This window comes from Diceros bicornis, chromosome 3 (genome assembly GCF_020826845.1).
Source record: "Diceros bicornis minor isolate mBicDic1 chromosome 3, mDicBic1.mat.cur, whole genome shotgun sequence".
NCBI lineage: Eukaryota > Metazoa > Chordata > Mammalia > Perissodactyla > Rhinocerotidae > Diceros > Diceros bicornis.
In genome coordinates, this window is record NC_080742.1 from 16,049,180 (window position 1) to 16,068,575 (window position 19,396).

Below are 19,396 nucleotides of genomic sequence, written 5' to 3' on the forward strand. Positions count from 1 at the left end.
CTTCCTTCCTCTCCTTTCTCAGTATCGATTTTGGTTTGCTTCAACAATTTCCTACACTTTTCTTGGCTCATTCCAAAAGATATTTTTCTTCTTCTTCTTCTTCTTCTTCTTTTTTTTTTTTTGGTGAGGAAGATTGGCCCTGAGCTAACATCTGTTGCCAATCTTCCTCTTTTTGCTTGAAGAAGATTGTCGCTGAGTTAATCTGTGCCCATCTTCCTCTATTTTATATGTGGGACACTGCCACAGCACGGCTTTGATAAGCAGTGCATAGTTTCCTCGCCCAGCATCCGAACCGGTGAACCCCGGGCTGCCGAAGCAGAGCATGCAAACTTAACAACTACACCACCAGGCCAGCCTCAACATATTCTTCTTTTAAACCTTTTCCATGATAGAAGATTTGCTATTTCCACAATCAATCAGAGAAGATACTTTGTTGCATCAGAGGTCTTTGGGTTTGGGCACATCCACAAATATGTCTCAGAAGTTCACTGGGAAGTTTCTTAGCTGTCCATCTCTGTTATAAATGACAAAGAATTATCTACAATACTTTGCCTTTTTAGTTTTCAAAATCAATATTTATTATGAAGGTTTTATAGTTGCATTAGTAAATATAGATACATAATTTAATATATTAAGCACACAAGATTTCACTAGAATATTTAACTATATTTAAAAATATATATTCATAAATTGACAATAATTCAAATTAAATTCATTGTTCATATTAGTAATAGATAGATCTCTTTTACCAAGTGTCCCTTTGTCCTCTATAGCTTTGGATGGAAGTGCTTTCAGATACAAAGGTGTCTCTACTCCCTCACATTTTCAAGGTGCATTGCAAGCAATGAATAGAAGCTTATGTATTCCTTTCTCTTTCATCAAATTTTAGCCCAGTAATGAAACTGGGTGCATAAAAATAAGAATTCATCATTTACATTGCTTTTTAGTGTTGATACAGATGCAATGAGTTCCCACCCTTCTCTTTTACATTGAGGGGATTATAGAAGAAGCTCTTTAAACATTCTGAGAATCTTAAAGTTGATTTCTACCTGAACTCCCAGTGGTGTTAATGATATTTTAAGAAAAGATCCTTTAGTTAGCTGGCAAGAAAAAGAACTCTGTAATACTTTGCATATGCATTATAAAATAGGGTTGTTAAAAGAATTTTCTACTATTAACCTATCAATAAACTCTTACAAGGGCTGGCCCTGTGGCATGGTAGTTAAGTTCCGCATGTTTCACTTCGGCATCCCGGGTTTGCAGGTTTAGATCCCAGGCGCAGACCTACACCACTTGTCAGCCACGCTGTGATGGCAACCCATTTAAAAAATAGAGGAGGGCCGGCCCCGTGGCTTAGCGGTTAAGTGCGCGCGCTCCGCTGCTGGCGGCCCAGTTCGGATCCCGGGCGCGCACCGACGCACCGCTTCTCCGGCCATGCTGAGGCGCGTCCCACATACAGCAACTAGAAGGATGTGCAGCTATGACATACAACTATCTACTAGGGCTTTGGGGGGAAAAATACATAAAAATCTTTAAAAAATAGAGGAAGATTGGCATAGACGTTAGGGAGAATCTTCCTCACCAAAATAAGTAAATAAATAAACAAAATAAAAAAAAGAAACTCTTAAAGAATCCACCTATCAATGAGAAGTGGATAATTTTATTTTGTCTGCCTTTGCTTTAGCAGATACTGTCACTTAAGCTAAATAAAGCTCCAGAATAAGCCATGCTAGACTTGGCTGCAAAACAAGAAGAAGAAGAAAATGTGCAACTCTCTTTTTAAGAATTTGAGCAGAACTCAGATTCTGACCCCAGAGTGAGTGGACACTGCTAAATCCCTATAGATTTTCTAAACTATATAGGACAGCAGGTGAGCAATCAGGGATTTTAGCCCCAGAACTGATAAACTCCGAATCCCGGACATTTGCTGACTGTCTTTTTCTCTTATAAACTAGGTAAATTAATACTTTTCCTACTCTTGCTTCAACCATGATTCTCTACGGAATACTGTTAGCTTTCCTTAAACAGTTTTGAGATACTCATAAAAGTTTCACATATGAATTATTTGCTTTAGTTTTTTCCCAAATGGCAAAAAACATCTTGTTTTTTGTTTCCAAAAACTGGCAGCTCTTTTGGAATTGAACAGTGCCGCATAAAACAACCACTGCATATTGATTTTTTTCTTTTATACCTATTCAGGCTGATTTTCTATTCTATAGGTTAGAGGCTTAGCTATTATACTCTCGCAAAAAGAAGAACCCTTTGAGTTTTGAATGAAAATTCATTTGTCCTTCTTGCCTTCTTCTTACCCTCTGCAGGGGAATTTTCACTCTGGTGAGCTTTCAGAAGATGTACTGTTAGACCCTGCTGAGCCAGAACAGGGGACTATGGATGATTAAATACCAACAGGGTACTGTCTCTGTACTAAACACAGAATTAGGCATTGGCCTCCACCTAATGAGCCCATAACCTAATTAGACAGATTGACAACACCCAGAAGGGTAAAGATAAGAATGCACATCGGCATGGTAAGTTAAAATGGAGAAAGTAGCATATTAAGATATTTAAGAATGTAAAATCATCATAAAACTAACTTACAGCTGAAGCATGTTTTACTGTTTTCAAAATATTGTAATAGTCACTGTCTTATTTATCTTATACTATGACCCCAGAGGTTTATTGGGCAAGGGTATCAAATACATACTTGGGTCTTAGACATGAACAGAGTACGGTGCAAATTCTCAGTACTGAACTGTAATGAACCTCTTCCTGTAATTAATTTTAATTTGAGAACCTCATTCTTCACTTCAGTTATCTCAGCTATGTGAGCAAAGGGCATTCAGACTTTTTCCTTCAAGTAAAAGGGATACAATATGTTTGGATTGGCATAAAAACTTCAAAGATGTTTCTACATCTTATGTTGTCTTGAGAAAACATCAACACTCTTGGGATCACTTCTTAGGTAACACTATATTCCTTCATCTGCCCCTTGCTTGAAACTAAACCAGGGTCTGAACGTACTTACCTGGGGGTAGTAGTTTGGAAGTAGGAGCCTTATAAACTTGCCCTGGAATCCTACTTTGTTACACCTTAGTCTAACTAGTTAGGTCTATTTTATGTGTTTATAGGTTTCTTTTCGTAGAACATAGTTTCATTTGAATGTCAGTGATCATGTGAAATCTGAAGACTCTAAGTTCTGTGTTTAGACAACTTCGTTATCTAAATGACACACTTAAAAAAATTATTTCATAGGTCTACTTGTTCCAAGAAGCTTTGAAACACCTTTAATTGAGTACTTCTTAATAACAAAAGACATCATTTATTAATAAAAAATGTGAAATGGCTTCTAGATATATTTGCTGGCTTCCCCCCACCCCCTGAAATCAATGAGGGTTGGGAGCAAAATACTGGGGCAAGGAAAAAAAGCATGCTATTATAAAACATTACACATTCTGTGTATTGACCTTGAAATTTTCTTTTTAACCAGCCAGACAGGGATATATAAGATATGCAGACAGGAGTATATAAATTAGTGAAAAGAGAACAGATTTTTTTCTTCTATCTAGAAATTTCCCTCAATGCTTTTCTTCATTAATAAAAAATATGGAATTTGTTTTACAGAATAAATTCAATATGTGAGTGCACATGAACACACATATAGTACTCATTAGAAGCCCAGGGGGAAAAAGGAAGAGAAGGCAGGTAGAGAAAAAGCCCAACCAGAAGCTCTAGAGCAAGGGAGCCCACTGGTGGAGTCCAGAAAGGGAATCAGAGGAGGGGGCTTGGAGAGGAAAATGGAAGAGATCATGCACATTTCTTAACTTCTCTTCTGACTCCTGTCTGTTTTACACGTAAGAGATGGTGACTTTATAAGTCAGATGGCTCAGTCTCCAAGCAGAGCAGAAATACCTGAGAAATGATTGTTCAGACTCTGATTAAACCTCTAATTCTGGAGAGCTGACTGTTCTCCTAGAAGGTAGTAGCACAGTCATCAAGAAGGGGTTTGCAGCTCAACCTTACCATGTACTGGCGGTGTGAGCCTGGGCTAGTTTCTTAACTTTTCTGAACTTAGGTTTCCTTATTCGTAATATAAGAATAATCTATCCCACAGGATTATTGTAGAGACTAAATCAGATATGACATATTGAGTTTGGCACAGTGCCATTAAACTCGCAGTGAGCGAACAGTATTATTAGACAACCCGTTCCATTGCAGGGTAGCTCTGTTCATAAAGCTATTTTTTTGTAATGCATTGAAATCTGTCTCTGTATAACTTTCACCCATTTGTGGTTTTTCTCCCATCTGGAAAAACCTAGAAGAATTTGATGGAAAACAAGGTGGCTGCTCCTTCCTTTTGGCAGCTATTCAATGTCTGAAGCACTTTGCATTCTCTGTGTTGTAGACTGTGGCATATTATTCTTTCCCTCTTCCATCCCACTGAGTTGTTAAGAGTATAGACTTTGCTGGCAATATAAAATGAATCCTATTGCTACCACTTCTTCCTGAAAAGGAATCAAAATGGGAATCATAAAATAAAACACTCAACAAAGAAAATATAAATTATGGAATTGAGAACGTATTTCTCTTGGATGGGAGACAGTTAATAGATGTTGAGTCTTACAAACATACACCTTATATAAGCCTGGTTCACATATTCCCTAATTTAGCCTCATTCCTTATGTCTTAAGTGTTATTAAAACATTCTGATTAGGTTAAAACACTCCAAACTTGCTTCTCCTTCTGTATTAACGGCACCAAAGTCCACCAAGTTGCTCAAGCATGAAACCCAAACAAGCAAACACATTTGACTCTTTCTTCATTCACGTCACCCACTCAGACAAGAAGGAACACTGACACCACTGTCCAGATATTTGCCATTTCATTTCCTCTTTCTCCTCCCACGGTTGTTAGAGCTGACACTTCCACAGGATGGATGCCCAACACACAGCAGCCTGGCAGCAAAGGAACCAAGGCACTAAGTGCCATGACCTCACACTCCTCCTGCCCTCTGATCGCCAGCTGCTTCTTCCCACTCACCGAGCCCAACTGGAAGCTCCAGAGCAAGGGAGCCCATTAGTGGAGCCCATAAAGGGAACCAGAGGTGGTGGGCTTGCAGAGGAAAGTGGAAGAGATCCTGCACATTTCTTAACTTCTCTTCTGACTCCTGTTTCTCTACAAAGCATATTTACACTGACTTCAGAGTTACCCTTCTAAAATGCAGATTTCGTCAGGTTGCTTCCCTTCTTATAACGCTGCCATGCCTCCTGAACACGATTTACGGTTCTCTTCCACATTAAGCTTATGGCAGCCTTTGACCTCAACTTCTGTTTCTGTCTTCCTTCTCTGTTGCCTCCTAGGTTTCAGGCACAACGAACAGCCCATGGTTTTCCGTGTCCTCTAGATTTGGATCCTTGCAAGGACCACATTGTTTTCATCCTATAAGCCAAGATCCTACCTGGCACAGCTCCTGGCTCATAGTAAAAGCTCCCATGTGTGCCCGGTGAATGAATGGATGTCTGCACTTCTGTACACAATATTTCCTGTACCTGGAATGCTTAATAAATTTCTCATCTCCTTTCAGGTCTCTGAATCACACTTCCCCTGTGAAGCCTTCCCTGGCCTCTCCCCACACCCCCTCTGCCCTCTCTCAGCAGTCTGCATGCATCCCTTTTAGTATTTCTCTTCAGGTGCCATTTGAAACTGTTCACACACCTCTGTCACTCTACCAGACTGTATGTTCCTTCATGGCAGAGACTGTATTATTCATCCAAGGGTCCCCAGGACTGGAAAGGATGACTGATGCATGGTGCAGATTCAATGTACATGAAACCTGTTTATTGAGCAGTCTTGTCTTGGGGGTGGAGGGTAAAAATATTAAGCAGTTTTTTTTTTGAAGGTTACTATTTTCATCTCCCTTTCCCATTCTTTAAGACAGCTTGGAAAAATTCTTAACTTTTAAGTCACTTTTGGTTGTAATATGTCCGGCCTCGTTAAAGCCTCAACTTCAAACTTGATTTAAATCTCTTCTCCTCCCACCCTCTGCATGGGCTTGTCCTGGACTCTGACAGCTTTGAGGTTGGGGAGGCATGGCCTGCCTGAGGCACTGCTTCTTCCCTCCTTTCCTCTTCAAGGTCTAACTCTTCCAGTATGTTATTTGGCTAGCCTTGCCATGCCAAATTCTGGACTGTGGTGGCTTCATTGCCATGTCTTCTCTTTATCTTTCCACCTGTCTCCAATTCACTTCTTTCCTATTCTGATTGGCAAAGGAAGAAAGTCCACTGCCTGAGCAGATGTCCCATCTGGAAACCAAACAACCCTCTCCCTTTCTTCCAGGCAACCCCAACTTCAATGAGCGATTCCCTTAGAGCCCTCACTTCACTTGGATTGAGAAGCACCCCTCCCTTTCTCATGAGGGTGACTGGATTACCTCTCATCACAAACACTACATCCCACATAAGGAAAACCACCCTGAAGATGCTCTCTTCTGTTGATATAGTCTAGAGTGAGAGTGGAGGAGATGATTGTGGCAGGGCAGTTCCACAGTAGCCCTGAGGGAGGTTTATGGGCCCCAGAGGCAATTCTATGAAAAGTACGCTCGATATCCCATTACAAAGTTTGTTGAATAAATGAATGAGCAAATGGATATATCTATTTTGAATAATTATTAATAGATCGGAACACTCATGCTGTGCACTGAGGTGCTAGGTGGATTGTGACACAGAAGCAGATTAGTCAGTGATAGAAATCCAATGTAAAGGCCTGGACTTCTGTCTCAGGGCTCAGTTTGCAGACTGCCATCTTTATATAACCTCCTCTTGTCTCAGCACGGCGTGTGTTCATAACATTAATTAGTAATGCTGCTGCACACATCATAAGGGACAGGGAGAATTAACACCAAAAAATCAGTTTTGTATTCTTTAGAATTTGCAACTCTGAATAGGGAGGAAAATGTCATGTCTGCCAGAGGCTCAGCATCTTGCTCTGCTCTAATGTAAACTCACTGTCAGGCAATCCAGAAACTGCCTTGACTCGCCTCTGGGCAAAATGTCTCCTTTTCATAGAAAAATGTCACCTTTCCTTTAGGAAATAGCAGGTGGTTATTTTTTTCCAAAAGAAAAATGACCTTTGCATTTGGTTAAAAAAAATTCTCAAGGACTCAGCCTTGGTGAAAAACAGCGAAAATAATTCCGTACCTTTTAGTTTGTACTTGAGGTTCTACTTTGTAAATTCTGAGATTACACCTGTCACCACTGATGTAGCCTGTGGGCAAATGTCAATGACCAGAAAATCCTGGCTTCTGGTTTTCTAGGAATGTTCACTGCACACGGGATGGATTCCTGTAACTCCAGCTCTTGCTGCATCTAGCCCAAAACACACACACACACACACACACACACACACACACACACACACACAGACACTTTAACCTCATTGCTCTAACACTTGAAAGCTTTTACGTCCCAATCCAGGATCACAGTCTTATACAGTCCATGAGAAACTGCTCTAAATAAAGGCCACTGCTGCCCCAGGGCTTGTCTATCACCCTCCTTAAAAGTATGTTAAGTACTTCATATTAAATTTAGAGATATGGCAAACTAAGTCAGTTTTTTCATGCCCAAAATCTTCATTCTCTCATGAGAAAATGGGATAAAATATGTCCAGTATTCTTTTTTTTTCTGGTCAGGTGAGAAAATAGGAAAGAAAACAGCAAAGAAGCAAGAAGAGTGAAAATTGCAGGACCCAACACTTTAGAACAAAGAGAGAGATACAAAGGTGATGATAAGGAGGAAGACAGTTCTAGGTTATGAATCCTCATTTCACAAAATGAAGTTCCCACTTCTTTTGTCAATATCTCATATACATCGTGAGATGTTTTCCTTTCCAACAATAGTTCTCGCCAGTCAGAAATGCAAAATTCACCTTACAGAGTTGGGTTTTCGAACAAAGTGGTGAATTAGATGATGACACAAGATTTACCGTGTGTGCTCCTGTCAGTTCATGCAAATCCTCAGCTGGAGCGTGTGAGAGGCACATTAATTACACTGGATACAAGAATAATGTTTCTGCAGCTGCAGCAGTTTCAATATTTGCAGACTCCAGCACACTCCATCTCTAATTTCACTGGCAGCTTGCAAAAACTAGCAGAATTACACTTGTAAACAAAGGTCTGCGTGGTAATTTATCTCCTATTGACTTCACTGAAGTCTTCTCATTTGGAATGCTAAGAGATTTATAATTATGAACTAAGATCTAAGACTTAGCTGATGAAACAATGAAAGACACATTTCTTGTCTCTTTTTCTCACTTACATTGCACATATCTATAGATGATGATGCACATGTGTGTGTATCTATACAATTAAACTATTCATTGAGCACGTACAACCCTGCATGACAATCTGTAGGAATATGCACCAACACTCTATTTAATTCAGGAAGATACTTAATTCAGGGAGTATTATTTCTCTTAATAGAAACATTTGCCTTGCCTCATACATTTTCCAACTATCTTACCCTCCTTAGGTTTTTCTTTTTGTTTGTTATGATTGAGGATTGACATGCTTTTATTTTTGGAGTGGGTTATAATATAAAAAAATGAGGAACCATCATTAAACAAATGAAGATTAGATTACTGACTCCTCTAAAATGTGTCTAGCAAACAGGGGTTAGAATCCTGTGGCATACCTAAATGGCACCCAGCCCAATTTTCAGTGGTATATGCACACAAAAGAGGTTGAATGTCCTATTTCAGCTGCCAGTCTACCAACAGAATAAGGGCTGTCGACATGGCACCACAACTCTGAAAATTTTCTGATTATCTCCTTTAAATGGAAAACTATTTAAAGAAGCGAGAGTTGTTTTGTCATTAAGCATTCAATGCAGAATCATTTCATTTCCAGGGTCCAAAGGGTGAACATCCTAAACTGTTCATAGGTCTTTTCATGTATCTATCACTCCCAGAATACTAAAGCTTCCTTCAGTTTATTGGAAGATTGTCTATAAATATTAATAATGGCTACCAAATTTGAGTGATTCCATGTGTCATGTCCTATTCTAAGTACTTATACATAATAACTCATCTGATAAAACGTTTGGTTAAAGTAGACAAAGAAAAGCCTTAAATAATTCTCTAAAGAGAACATAAATAATAATAGAGGAATCTATCATCATTAAAGTAAACTTTATGCCTCCATAGTAATACATGTAAGTAAATCAGTGCTGCACAGAAAGATTCATTCAAGTGTTCAGTCAAGTTGAATATTTGCCATATATCTGGGAGGGAACTTGGGGATTTATTAATGATCAAGTCAGAACAGGTCCTGACCTCAGAGAGTGTACAGTCAGGTGTGGGGAAGCAGAGGATGGCAAATAACAAGAGTTTACAGTTTATCTAGGGGAGGGTGCTTATAAAAATAAGCATGTTTTATAAAAAGCAGATTGTTTCCTGACAACCCAAAGACTCAGTTCCACTAGTCAGGGGAGAGAGAGAAGTAGGAACTGGACGAACTTGACATTGTCTACAAGAACAGATATGCCAATCTAGACACCAGAATCTGGTAAATCTTTGTATCTATTTGGATACTTTTGGTTCATTTATAAGCAAGGGAATTGGTGATCTTGGCCCCAGACCTAAAAAGTTAAAATGATAAAAACTTCTTAAATGCATTTAGATGATACCTTTATTTCAAATGTGTCTAACTTAAGCTGAACACTTCACTAATATAGTGACAACCAAACATATCCTCCACGGAGTAGTATAAAAAAGCTAATGTTGACCTCATAATCTCCAGTCCATTTCCATTAAACTTAAATAACAAGCTTTCAGATTTTAAAATGCCAACTTCATACCCAGTAAGAGTACTTTAATGTAACATCCCTGGTGTTACAATATCCAGCACTGTTCTGAGCTCTGCTCTTAGGCTGAGTGGAGCCCCTGCCTACTCTTTCCTCTAGCTCTAGGAGGGCCAGTGCACCTGTACTGCAAATTAACATAAAGCTTTTGTGTAGAATAACTTAAAAATAATAGTGATAAAAGTACAGTTAATTGCATTGACTTCCATGACATTAATAGGTACAATGGTCATGAATATTGTAACTCAACGACTGTGTGACTTACCCAAATGGATACTAATACTAAAACTAGAAAAAAAAATTAAAGTAGCAAACTTTGCTATATCTGTGCTACAATGGGAATAAAGTTCTTAATCCTGGGCAGACGTGAGAACTAGGATAGGATTTGTATAGTAGTTATCAGGGTAGTTATCCCTTCTCAAGTGAGCTTTTCTCTAGACTGTGATTTTAAATGTTGAGGGCATAAAAAACACTGTACAAGGCATTTACAAAAAGAGAAAAGATATAGATGTGTGAAGAAAAAAAGGTACTGCATTTATTATTAATAGCATTTAATTGGGTTACAAAGGCCTCTTTTTCAAACTAAATGAGTTATTGATGAAGCATAGCATGATTTTAAGAATTGGTGCAACAAATTGTTTTTTAATCCTTTCAAGTGGTTTGGTTTGTAGCCAAAATCAACTGTTTTGTCAACTATGGCATCTGTATCATCTATACATCATTGTAAAAGGAAGAAAGTAGATAGAAACTATTTAGTGTGGCTCTCGCACTCACTGTGAGATGTCCTGTTATTGATCACAAAGACATATTATTAGCAGTGGAGATATTAGGTATTTAACAAAATGAAGTGAGGTTTTGAAACTTAGGTGTGTTTGGAAAGAATCAAGAGTAAACATATTGACAAGTTAAACATACACAGTTTATTTCTTCTCTACTGGAGATATTAGTATTGGTTGGCTGGCTAGAAATTCAATTCTATTTTCTGGCTTTTATAGAGCACAAGATGTATTTTTGTAGCATCTAAAGTTCATAAATGTCTAAAAAGGCAAAAATGATGTTAATATCAAGGGATTGTTTAGAAAATTATTTAGCATGGATCTGAGTCTGAATATTTTGCTAGCTCTTACAAATTGAATTGCTACAACCTCATCCTTTATTTTTATTAGAAAGACAGAGCTAGTGACCTGGCGATTTTACCCCTCATCATCTGTGGATGTGGTATATGAGTCACTATTATTTATTTGTAACACGATAGAGAACTGGAAGGTGAAATATTATCAACACTTCCGTGCCAGAAGATTGTGAGAAAGTAGAGTACCCATGAAAGTAAAAGATAATTTTCTCAGGGAAGTTTGAACGAACTCAAGAAATTCAGAAAAAAAGAAGGCACAGGAAGGATACTGTGGTAGATAAAAGATTACTAGAATTTTTTTGCCACTTTTCCTATCAAAAAGTGGTGCCTGGTTTCCCTCTCCTTGAATCTGGGCTGAGCTGTGACTTGCTTTGATCAACAGAAGAAGGTGGAAGTGACGCTGTGCTGGTTCCACGCCAGGCCCCAACCAAGTCTAACAGCTTTCCCTTTGACTCCCTTGGAGCCATAAGCCACCATTTAAAGCAGTCCAGCCACCCTGTTGTGGAGACCACGTGGGGAGAGGTGCCTTGCCAGCCCTCAGGAGTCCATCCATCCCAGCTGAGGCATCAGCTGCGAGTCAAGCCGGCTTGCACATCCCGCCCCAGTAGAGCTTCTAGTTGTCTGCAGCTGCATGCGAGTCCCAAAATGAGCCTAGTAGATGAGAACCACCCAGCTGGTCCCAGGCAAGAATGTGGAACCATGAGCAAGCATTGGATTGTTCTTTTAAATAACTGAGTTTTGGCGTGGTTTGCTATGCAGGAACAGAAAACTAAGCAGATAGTTCAAATAATAGAAAAATTACATTTCTCTGATTAGTTCATTTGATTCTGGAAACTGACAGAACCATCTAAATGGTTTGCACCACCTAAATGTGAACACTTGTCCGTGGAGGAAGGTGGTGATGAAGAACTGGCTGATTCCCTAGGAAGTTTTCATAAGGCAGCCAGTCAGTAAGGGAACAGTCATGGGGCGAGACCAATACAGTGGTGTGCTCAAAAGTCAAAAGGAAGCCTGCTCGGGATATAAGTTCATTATGAAGTGGTGGGAAAACAAGACACAGAAAACATTTCTGAATTACTTTTTAGTTTTCTCATATATATAGCTTTTTCTCAGGAGATGTTTAATTAATAACCATGGAATTTTATGAAACAGCTGAGGAGCTAATAATGGTTAGGGAGAATCAACATTGGAGTAGGGTGGGGTGGGAAACCACCGGGTGACCATTAACTAGAGAATCAGTACTGAAGGGTCAGCCCTGAGAGGCCTCAGGTTAATCTTTGCCGCTCCCTAGAGAGCAAAAGGGTAACTCAGATTTCAGATAATGCAATCATGGGATAGAGTAGAGTATCCCCAAACAGTGTTAAAATCCCCAAAGAATGAGAAATTACTCATAGTTCAATGTCCTAGATGGATATGAAAGATCAACATGAGGATTAATTAGCTTTGTTCTATTGGGTAGATGGCCATACTCTCTACCCCAAAAGTTAGTCTCCTGGAATGTTCATAAACACTCCTTCAAAGCAATTCTGAGCATAGGCTTGGTTGAGAGAGGGTCAGGATAGGATGGAGAATGTTTGCTAAGCTGTACAGTAGGTAAGAAAGGAGTCTTCTTGCTACCACTACATGCAGTGGTTCTCAAACTTCAGTGGGGGTAATAATCCAGATTCTAAGACTTGCAGTTCAAGATGCTAGACTGAACACACGTGGCTATCCCCAATAACAAAGACTTTAAAATGAATAAACCCACAGCAATGAAGAGAACCTGCGAGAAGCCATTATCTGACAGAGAGGGGCCGTTAAAAGACAAGACAGCTCAAGAGAATTTTAGAATATGGAATGTGAATAAAGACATGATAACTGATGTATCATGGCTTTGGAAGTTATTTCTAGAGCAGGGGTTGGCTAACTATGGCCCATGGAACAAAACCTGCTGCTGACTATATTTGTACATACAGTTTTATTGGAACACAGCCATACCCATCTGTTGACGTGTGGTCTGTGGCTGCTTTCATGACGACAGTTAAACCTGTCGTCTGTGACAGAGACCACCTGGCCCACAAAGCCTAAACTATTTACTATTTGACCTTTTACAGAAAGAGTTTGCTGATTTCTGTTCTAGTGTGTTCTTGAAGGTGAGGGAAACACCGACAAGAAGGACTAACTCTCATTTGCTCTGTAGAACCCAAGAAAGGCTTGAGATTAGGAAACATCTGACACAAGTATCTAGAAAGATGCATGTCTTGCTCACCTGCAGGCAGAACTCCCACCCCTTCCCCAAGTCAGAGAATGAGGGTGTCTCCCCCCAAAATGGCCCCGTATTACAGACTTTCATATTCTGTTCCTGCCTAATAACCCCAGGTAAAATTGGACCAGTCTTCAAATGCTACCACAAACGCAGAACTTTCCAGTGTTTCATTTTTAAACATGAGCAATTGAGGACCACAAGACATATGGGGACTATGCTCTGGTAAAATGAGCATCCACAAAAAAAGAGGATCTGGGTCTGGATAATGGTGGACTCTGTTTGGGAGAGACATAATGGAAAGTCTCCAAGGGTCAGCTGTACAACTAGCCAAGAGGTTGGTTGTAGGAATAGAAGGACAAAGCATGCTCAGAAAAAAGGAGACCCTCTAGAGGACCTAATATGATGGTGCTTCTGGAGGAAAAAAAAGAATTGTTTTAAGAAAGATATTGCAGGAAAGAGAGAAAGACAAAGGGAAACTCCACAAAGCCATTTAAGGGGAAAACGTATTAACGGTACACCATTGGGGTCAGTGAACAAATTTACAAAGCCATGATAATGCAACAACTGTAAACTGTATTTACTACTAAAATTAGTTGTAAAACTCTATTGGGAGAATGTGGGAGGGCAGATGGCAGACAAGAGAGCTAAAGCTTCCTTTCTCTCTAAAAGGAAGTAAATGTAGGTCATGTCTAAAACTGTTAAATCAAGACAACATTATAAACACATTAATTAAAGTGTGAAAATAGTTACCAAAAGAAACACCTAAAAGAATGCAAACTGATAGAGTGCCTCTGGGATATGGCCTGGAGTGGGGGAGGTGCAGGGCAGGGGATAGTTTATGCATTATAAAGATTTTGATGCATTTTTTTTTACCATGTGCATGTATTGATTTGACAATTTTTAAAAGTATATAAAAGCACATTTTTGAAAACCACTTCCAGAAATTTGGAATCAGTAGGTCTAAGAGCACAGGAGTCTGCATCTTTAAAAAGCTCCCCTAGTGATTCTGACAAAGTTAATCTTGTGTCTCTAGTTTTAGAAACACAAAGAGGTAGCAACCAGTGCAAGAGCAGTAACATCGATCTGCTCAAATGGAGAAATGCCAGGGGCTATCGAATGTCAGGATGTTGGTCTCCCAGCCAGTCTCTTGCCATTTTACTAATAAAGTGGATAAATATTAGAAGAAGGCAAATGAAAACCAATAGTTTGTGCGTGACCTCATAATTCAACCCCTGTCTATAGGAGAACTTCATGGATAGGTCAGCTTTTCTCCCTCTTACATTTGTTAAAAACCACAAGCCTAGATTCAAAAATTAGCCTGGGGAAAAACATGAAACATCATGTAACAAGGGAAGCTTTTTAACTGAAGGATGTTGGATTAACTCCCTTTCAGACTCTGCAGTTCTGTGTAAGCCATGTTACATCAATCTTGATTTTTAAAATAGTTTAAAGAATGTTATCAAGATCTCTGGTGCCTACAAATGATTGCTGGGATGTGTAGAATACTTATAATCAGAAGTAAGAGGGTTTTTGGGCACTACATAATTTCTTCTGAGAAAGCTTCTGGAACATTATAGGACCATTGGGGATAGACTCAATTGTCAAAAAGCAGCCAGGGGCACAGTATCCTCATTTTCTCCTGTTCTCTACCCCTTCCCAGGAGTCAGTGTTGACTGAGAAAGAAAGAATTCCCACCCCACTCTTGTTTTTATTGTGCAGGACCCTAGGTCAACTTTTTAGTAGAGGGGATTTTCCTTTGTGTCCACAAAAGCTATTGACATCACTTTGCCTAAATTAGAGATAATCTAGAGCTAGAAAAGTTGATTAAAATATTTCCATGCTTATTTCAATGTCAAATGAGACCGCTCACCTTTTAAATCCCAACGATTTATTGTTTGTCTGTAGTGCCTATTATTTTTATTAATTCTTGAGGTTCATTTATTGAAGAAGTCATTACAAAAAAGGAAATTAAGTTTGTCACTAATATGTATTTGTCTTTTTAATTTCATCCAGAAACTGGAAAGTTGGTTTGTTTTTGCTTCAATGGTAAGCTATTGGTCTAATTAGCATTGATTACACTACACTGTAAAAGTGGAATTCAGCCACTTCAAATTTCATCTCTTAATTTATGAGTATCCACCCACCTACCCATCCATCCATCCATCCAACAAGTACTTATTAAGCACCTGCTATTTGCCGGGCATTGTTTAGGTTCTAGGGATACACAAGTCAAGAAAACATCAATCACAGAATAAACCTCTATGCCTAACTATTTGAAAACTTATGTGAGAAAGGTTTTTTTTGAGGGAGATTGGCCCTGTGCTAACATCTGTTGCCAATCATCCTCTTTTCTCTTTTTCCTCCCCAAAGCCCCGGTAAATAGTTGTGTATCATAGTTGTTGAGCTGTAGCTCTTCTATACGGGACGCTGCCTCAGCATGGCTTGATGAGCAGTGAGTAGGTCCGCGCCCAGGATCCAAACTGGCGAATCCCGGGCCACCGAAGCAGAACTCGCGGACTTAACTAATGTGCCACCGGGCCAGCCCAAAGTTTTATATATAGGTATGTGTGCATTTATGACATCTATGTTTTTTATTTGAGGATATATGACTATATACTGTTCTTTGATGTTTGCTACAAGTCTAAACAGTTTATCGTTACCAGTTATGATTATCGTTTTATTTGATACTTCACATGAACGCCCACTGAAGGTGAAATATTAACGCACACTGTGATGGCATGTAAATCTTTTTCTAGGAATTCCTCACTACCGTGCCTTTGCATATGCTGTTCCCTCTTCCTGTAGCTTTCCTCACTTGTCCAGCTAGCAAATGCCTACTCATCATTCAAAACTCTGTCAGGCAGCATCTCCTCTATGAGGCTTTCCCTGAGCACTTCCCAATAGAATCGATCCCCCTTGCCTCTGGACTATTTCTGGACTTTGCACATGTTTTTATTATTGCATTGATATAAATATTCATTAACATGTCACTCATTATTTCTATACTGAAAGCTTCTTGAGGATAGAAATATGTGCCTCTTCATTTCTGCATCCTTAATAATTCCCAGAATGCCTAGCACATATGGATATTCACTCAACACTGGCTGAACTGAACTGAGGAGCCATTTTCTCTCTTATAACTTGTGGAATGCCACAGAAATGTGTTTACATTTTATTTTAAATTATCTCGCAGTTAAAAATAAACACAAATATTTTTGAATATTTAATAAGCAGTAGATTTCAATGATTTATTAAATTCTTTTCTGATGAGAGAAATTATCATCACTATAAAAGTCTAATAAAATTATATAGTTAGGAACATACCTTTCTTTTTAAAAATTTCTGTCGCTTGCTCCCCCTACTCTCTTGACTTTGTGCCAACATCATGGTTATTATACACTCATCCTATTCAGAGTACTGTGTTACAATTACTTGTTTATATATCTGAGGCCCCTCCTAGATGTCAACTCCTTGAGACTCGGGTCCCTGTCGCGTCCAACTTTGTAGTCCTGGTGTTTGCAATGACTGTGAAAGGAAGGAGCTTAGCAAGTGTTTGTGGAATTAATAAATAGAGGAATAAATAGGAGACAGTGAATAGAATTATATCCTAGGTTCTTCTTTCTCTATTAGGACCTGTCTTGTGATTATCGTAAAAGAAGAAAACCTACTAAATTCTAAAGAAAAGACTTTGTTGTGGAATAAGGCTAGCTTAGACTGTGTGGGTGTGGCAAACTAGGAAAATGAGTAAGAAGGGAGAAAGCCTTGCTGTGAAAATCTTTTATTTTATTTTGTCTTTTAAGTTTACACTGAAAGAAGTCTTTTCTAGCTTTGAAATATGGAACAGTGGGTTGGATCAGAAAAAAAAAATTACTGGATTCTTTATTATGGAAAGAAATAGGTATGTTAAATATTTCACTGAAGTTCAAAAGATTTGGGGATCCTTTTCCCTCTGCTAAGATGGTATTAATTATATAATTTCCTCTTATTCTAATTATAGGCAATAGAATGATTTTTAGTTGAGTCATTTGATGTTTCTCTGGGACTTTTTGCAACACGAAGGTGTGGATGTTTAGTAAAATATCACCAGGGAACAGTAGAGTTGGACCCTCTCTAATTCACTCCTGCAGAAAATTATGTCACGTGATTTTTACAACAGTAGTGTTTGAAAAACATGGTGAGTTAGTTTTGAAACTTCACTCAACTTTCAAGGAGGCATAACATCTATTAAATGTATTATTACTCACTAGTGAGTGGCAGCAAAAAATATACTCATCATGTAACCTTGAAAAAAGTTATTTCTACAGGGACCATTTAGTCAATGGCAATATAGCATTAGTGATTTTTTTAAATTAAAAATGTCAGATGAAGACTTCAATTTTATGTTGTTTCTTCATACACAAACCACTTTAAAATCCATGGAGTAACAACTCATAAACCTATAGAACATACAAATGGCTTAACTTTTCCTCAAAAGTAATTCTCTAATTTGTGTATTTATTGGGCCCCACCGACTTTAGCAAGCTGATATAAATAAGATCACTGCTGTGAAAAACGTGAAATGGTGATATAATTCTTTGGAGATAGAGTTACTGCGCTTTATAATCTCTTTCTAAGGCATTTCAAAAACAGCACTACACAATTCTTGAGTCAGTATTTTAAATACACAAGATGAAATTGATTTCTTTTTTTTTTTTTCAGATAAGGAAACTAGTATATACAACTTACAGGACTAATTCAAGGTCATGGGCCTGGTGGGAGAATTTAAAATCAGACTGCAAAATCAAACTTAGTTCATTACTTTTTTCTCTACTTCTGAGCATCTTTCATATTTTATATTTTCTTGCCCTTAACAATTTGCCTCTGCATTTCCATGTTAAATTAATTTTGATTATAATTTGACAGACATCCAAGTAACTGCATATGAAAATTAATTCATAAGGACTAGAGAGAAAACTTTATATATTAAAACATTGTATTAAATATAAAGATGAATAGCATTTAAAAATTTTTTCTATGAGATGAGCATGCATATTTAAATACCTAACCTGGGCAATTCAGCACGAGAATATTACAAGATTAATACAGACTTTAAAATATCAGTGGCTGAATATAAGCTAGAAAAGTATGAAATGTTAATCACATCCCTAAGAAGGAACTCCAGAAATAAATTACAAAAGTGTCAATCTCAAGAGTCCATCGAATCCAGCAAATAGAAGGGGCAGGCTGAAAAATGAGACAAAAATGATATTTAAAGCTGTTTCTAAAATATTTCAGTTTAATACTCAAACTTAGGGGAAACGTAATTTGTGGTTTTCCTGAAGTGAAGTGACCTTTGACCTTCAAACTAAAAACAAAGAAGCAGCTCCTCATATTTGCCTTAGAAAAAAAGATATTGCAAAACAATTTTCCAAAGCATTAGGGAACTTACCTGTTTCCATTTTTCCATCCTGTGCTGCAGGCCCATCTGGAATGACACTTTTAACCTGCAGAAACTCATCAGGCTCATCTCCACCAATGATGGTAAATCCAAAACCCATGTTGCTCTTTTTTAGGGTGGTGCTGAGGAAAGTTCCCTTCAACTGGGATGCATCCCGGGTGAAGAGCGGTTTTTCTACATTGGCCAATATAAGTTAAAAAAGAAAAAGCACGTTTAAGGCAAGTTCTCACACAGGGGAAAGCCAGCCACTGAGCAGCAATCCCAGGGTAAATGTGGGGTCCCCTAAGGTAAATGCAAGCAGGTGGTGACTGCAGGAGCAAAACTCGTGCTACTTCCTACAAATGCAGAGCAGTCCCAGGCATCCAGGGAGAGGTGAAAAAGCTGCTTAGTTTGGAGAGAGACTTTTGGTCAAGTCAATGTTTCCATTCACTAACACAGCCCTTCTTGTGCTTAGAAAGGGCTGAATCAACAGGCTGTCAGAGCCTTCAGATAAAGAGGAGCCCCAAATCCTCCAGACACATCTGGATACTTTTCTCTTGTTCTAAAAGAGTCCAGGCAGGAGGTGTATGTGAGTGACTGGTCCTGCACAAAACCTTGAAGGGACAGGACTAGAAAACCAAAATGGACTATATTGTTTTAAAAATAATAGGATCCATGGAATGTTACCACTTATTCAAACCTCTCAATTTGTTTAGAAAGAGTACCTGGATGTGGGACTGAGTTAACTTCTG

General features: G+C 38.6%; 1 protein-coding gene across 1 annotated transcript in view; it reads right to left on the reverse strand.

Annotated features, from left to right (window-relative positions):
• MAGI2 (membrane associated guanylate kinase, WW and PDZ domain containing 2) overlaps positions 1 to 19,396 on the reverse strand; it is a 989,343-nt gene that overhangs the window by 253,330 nt on the left and 716,617 nt on the right. Inside the window, exon 9 of the mRNA XM_058524198.1 lies at positions 18,657 to 18,839. Coding sequence (XP_058380181.1) covers positions 18,657 to 18,839 — 183 coding nt within the window. The remainder of the gene's footprint in view (positions 1 to 18,656; positions 18,840 to 19,396) is intronic.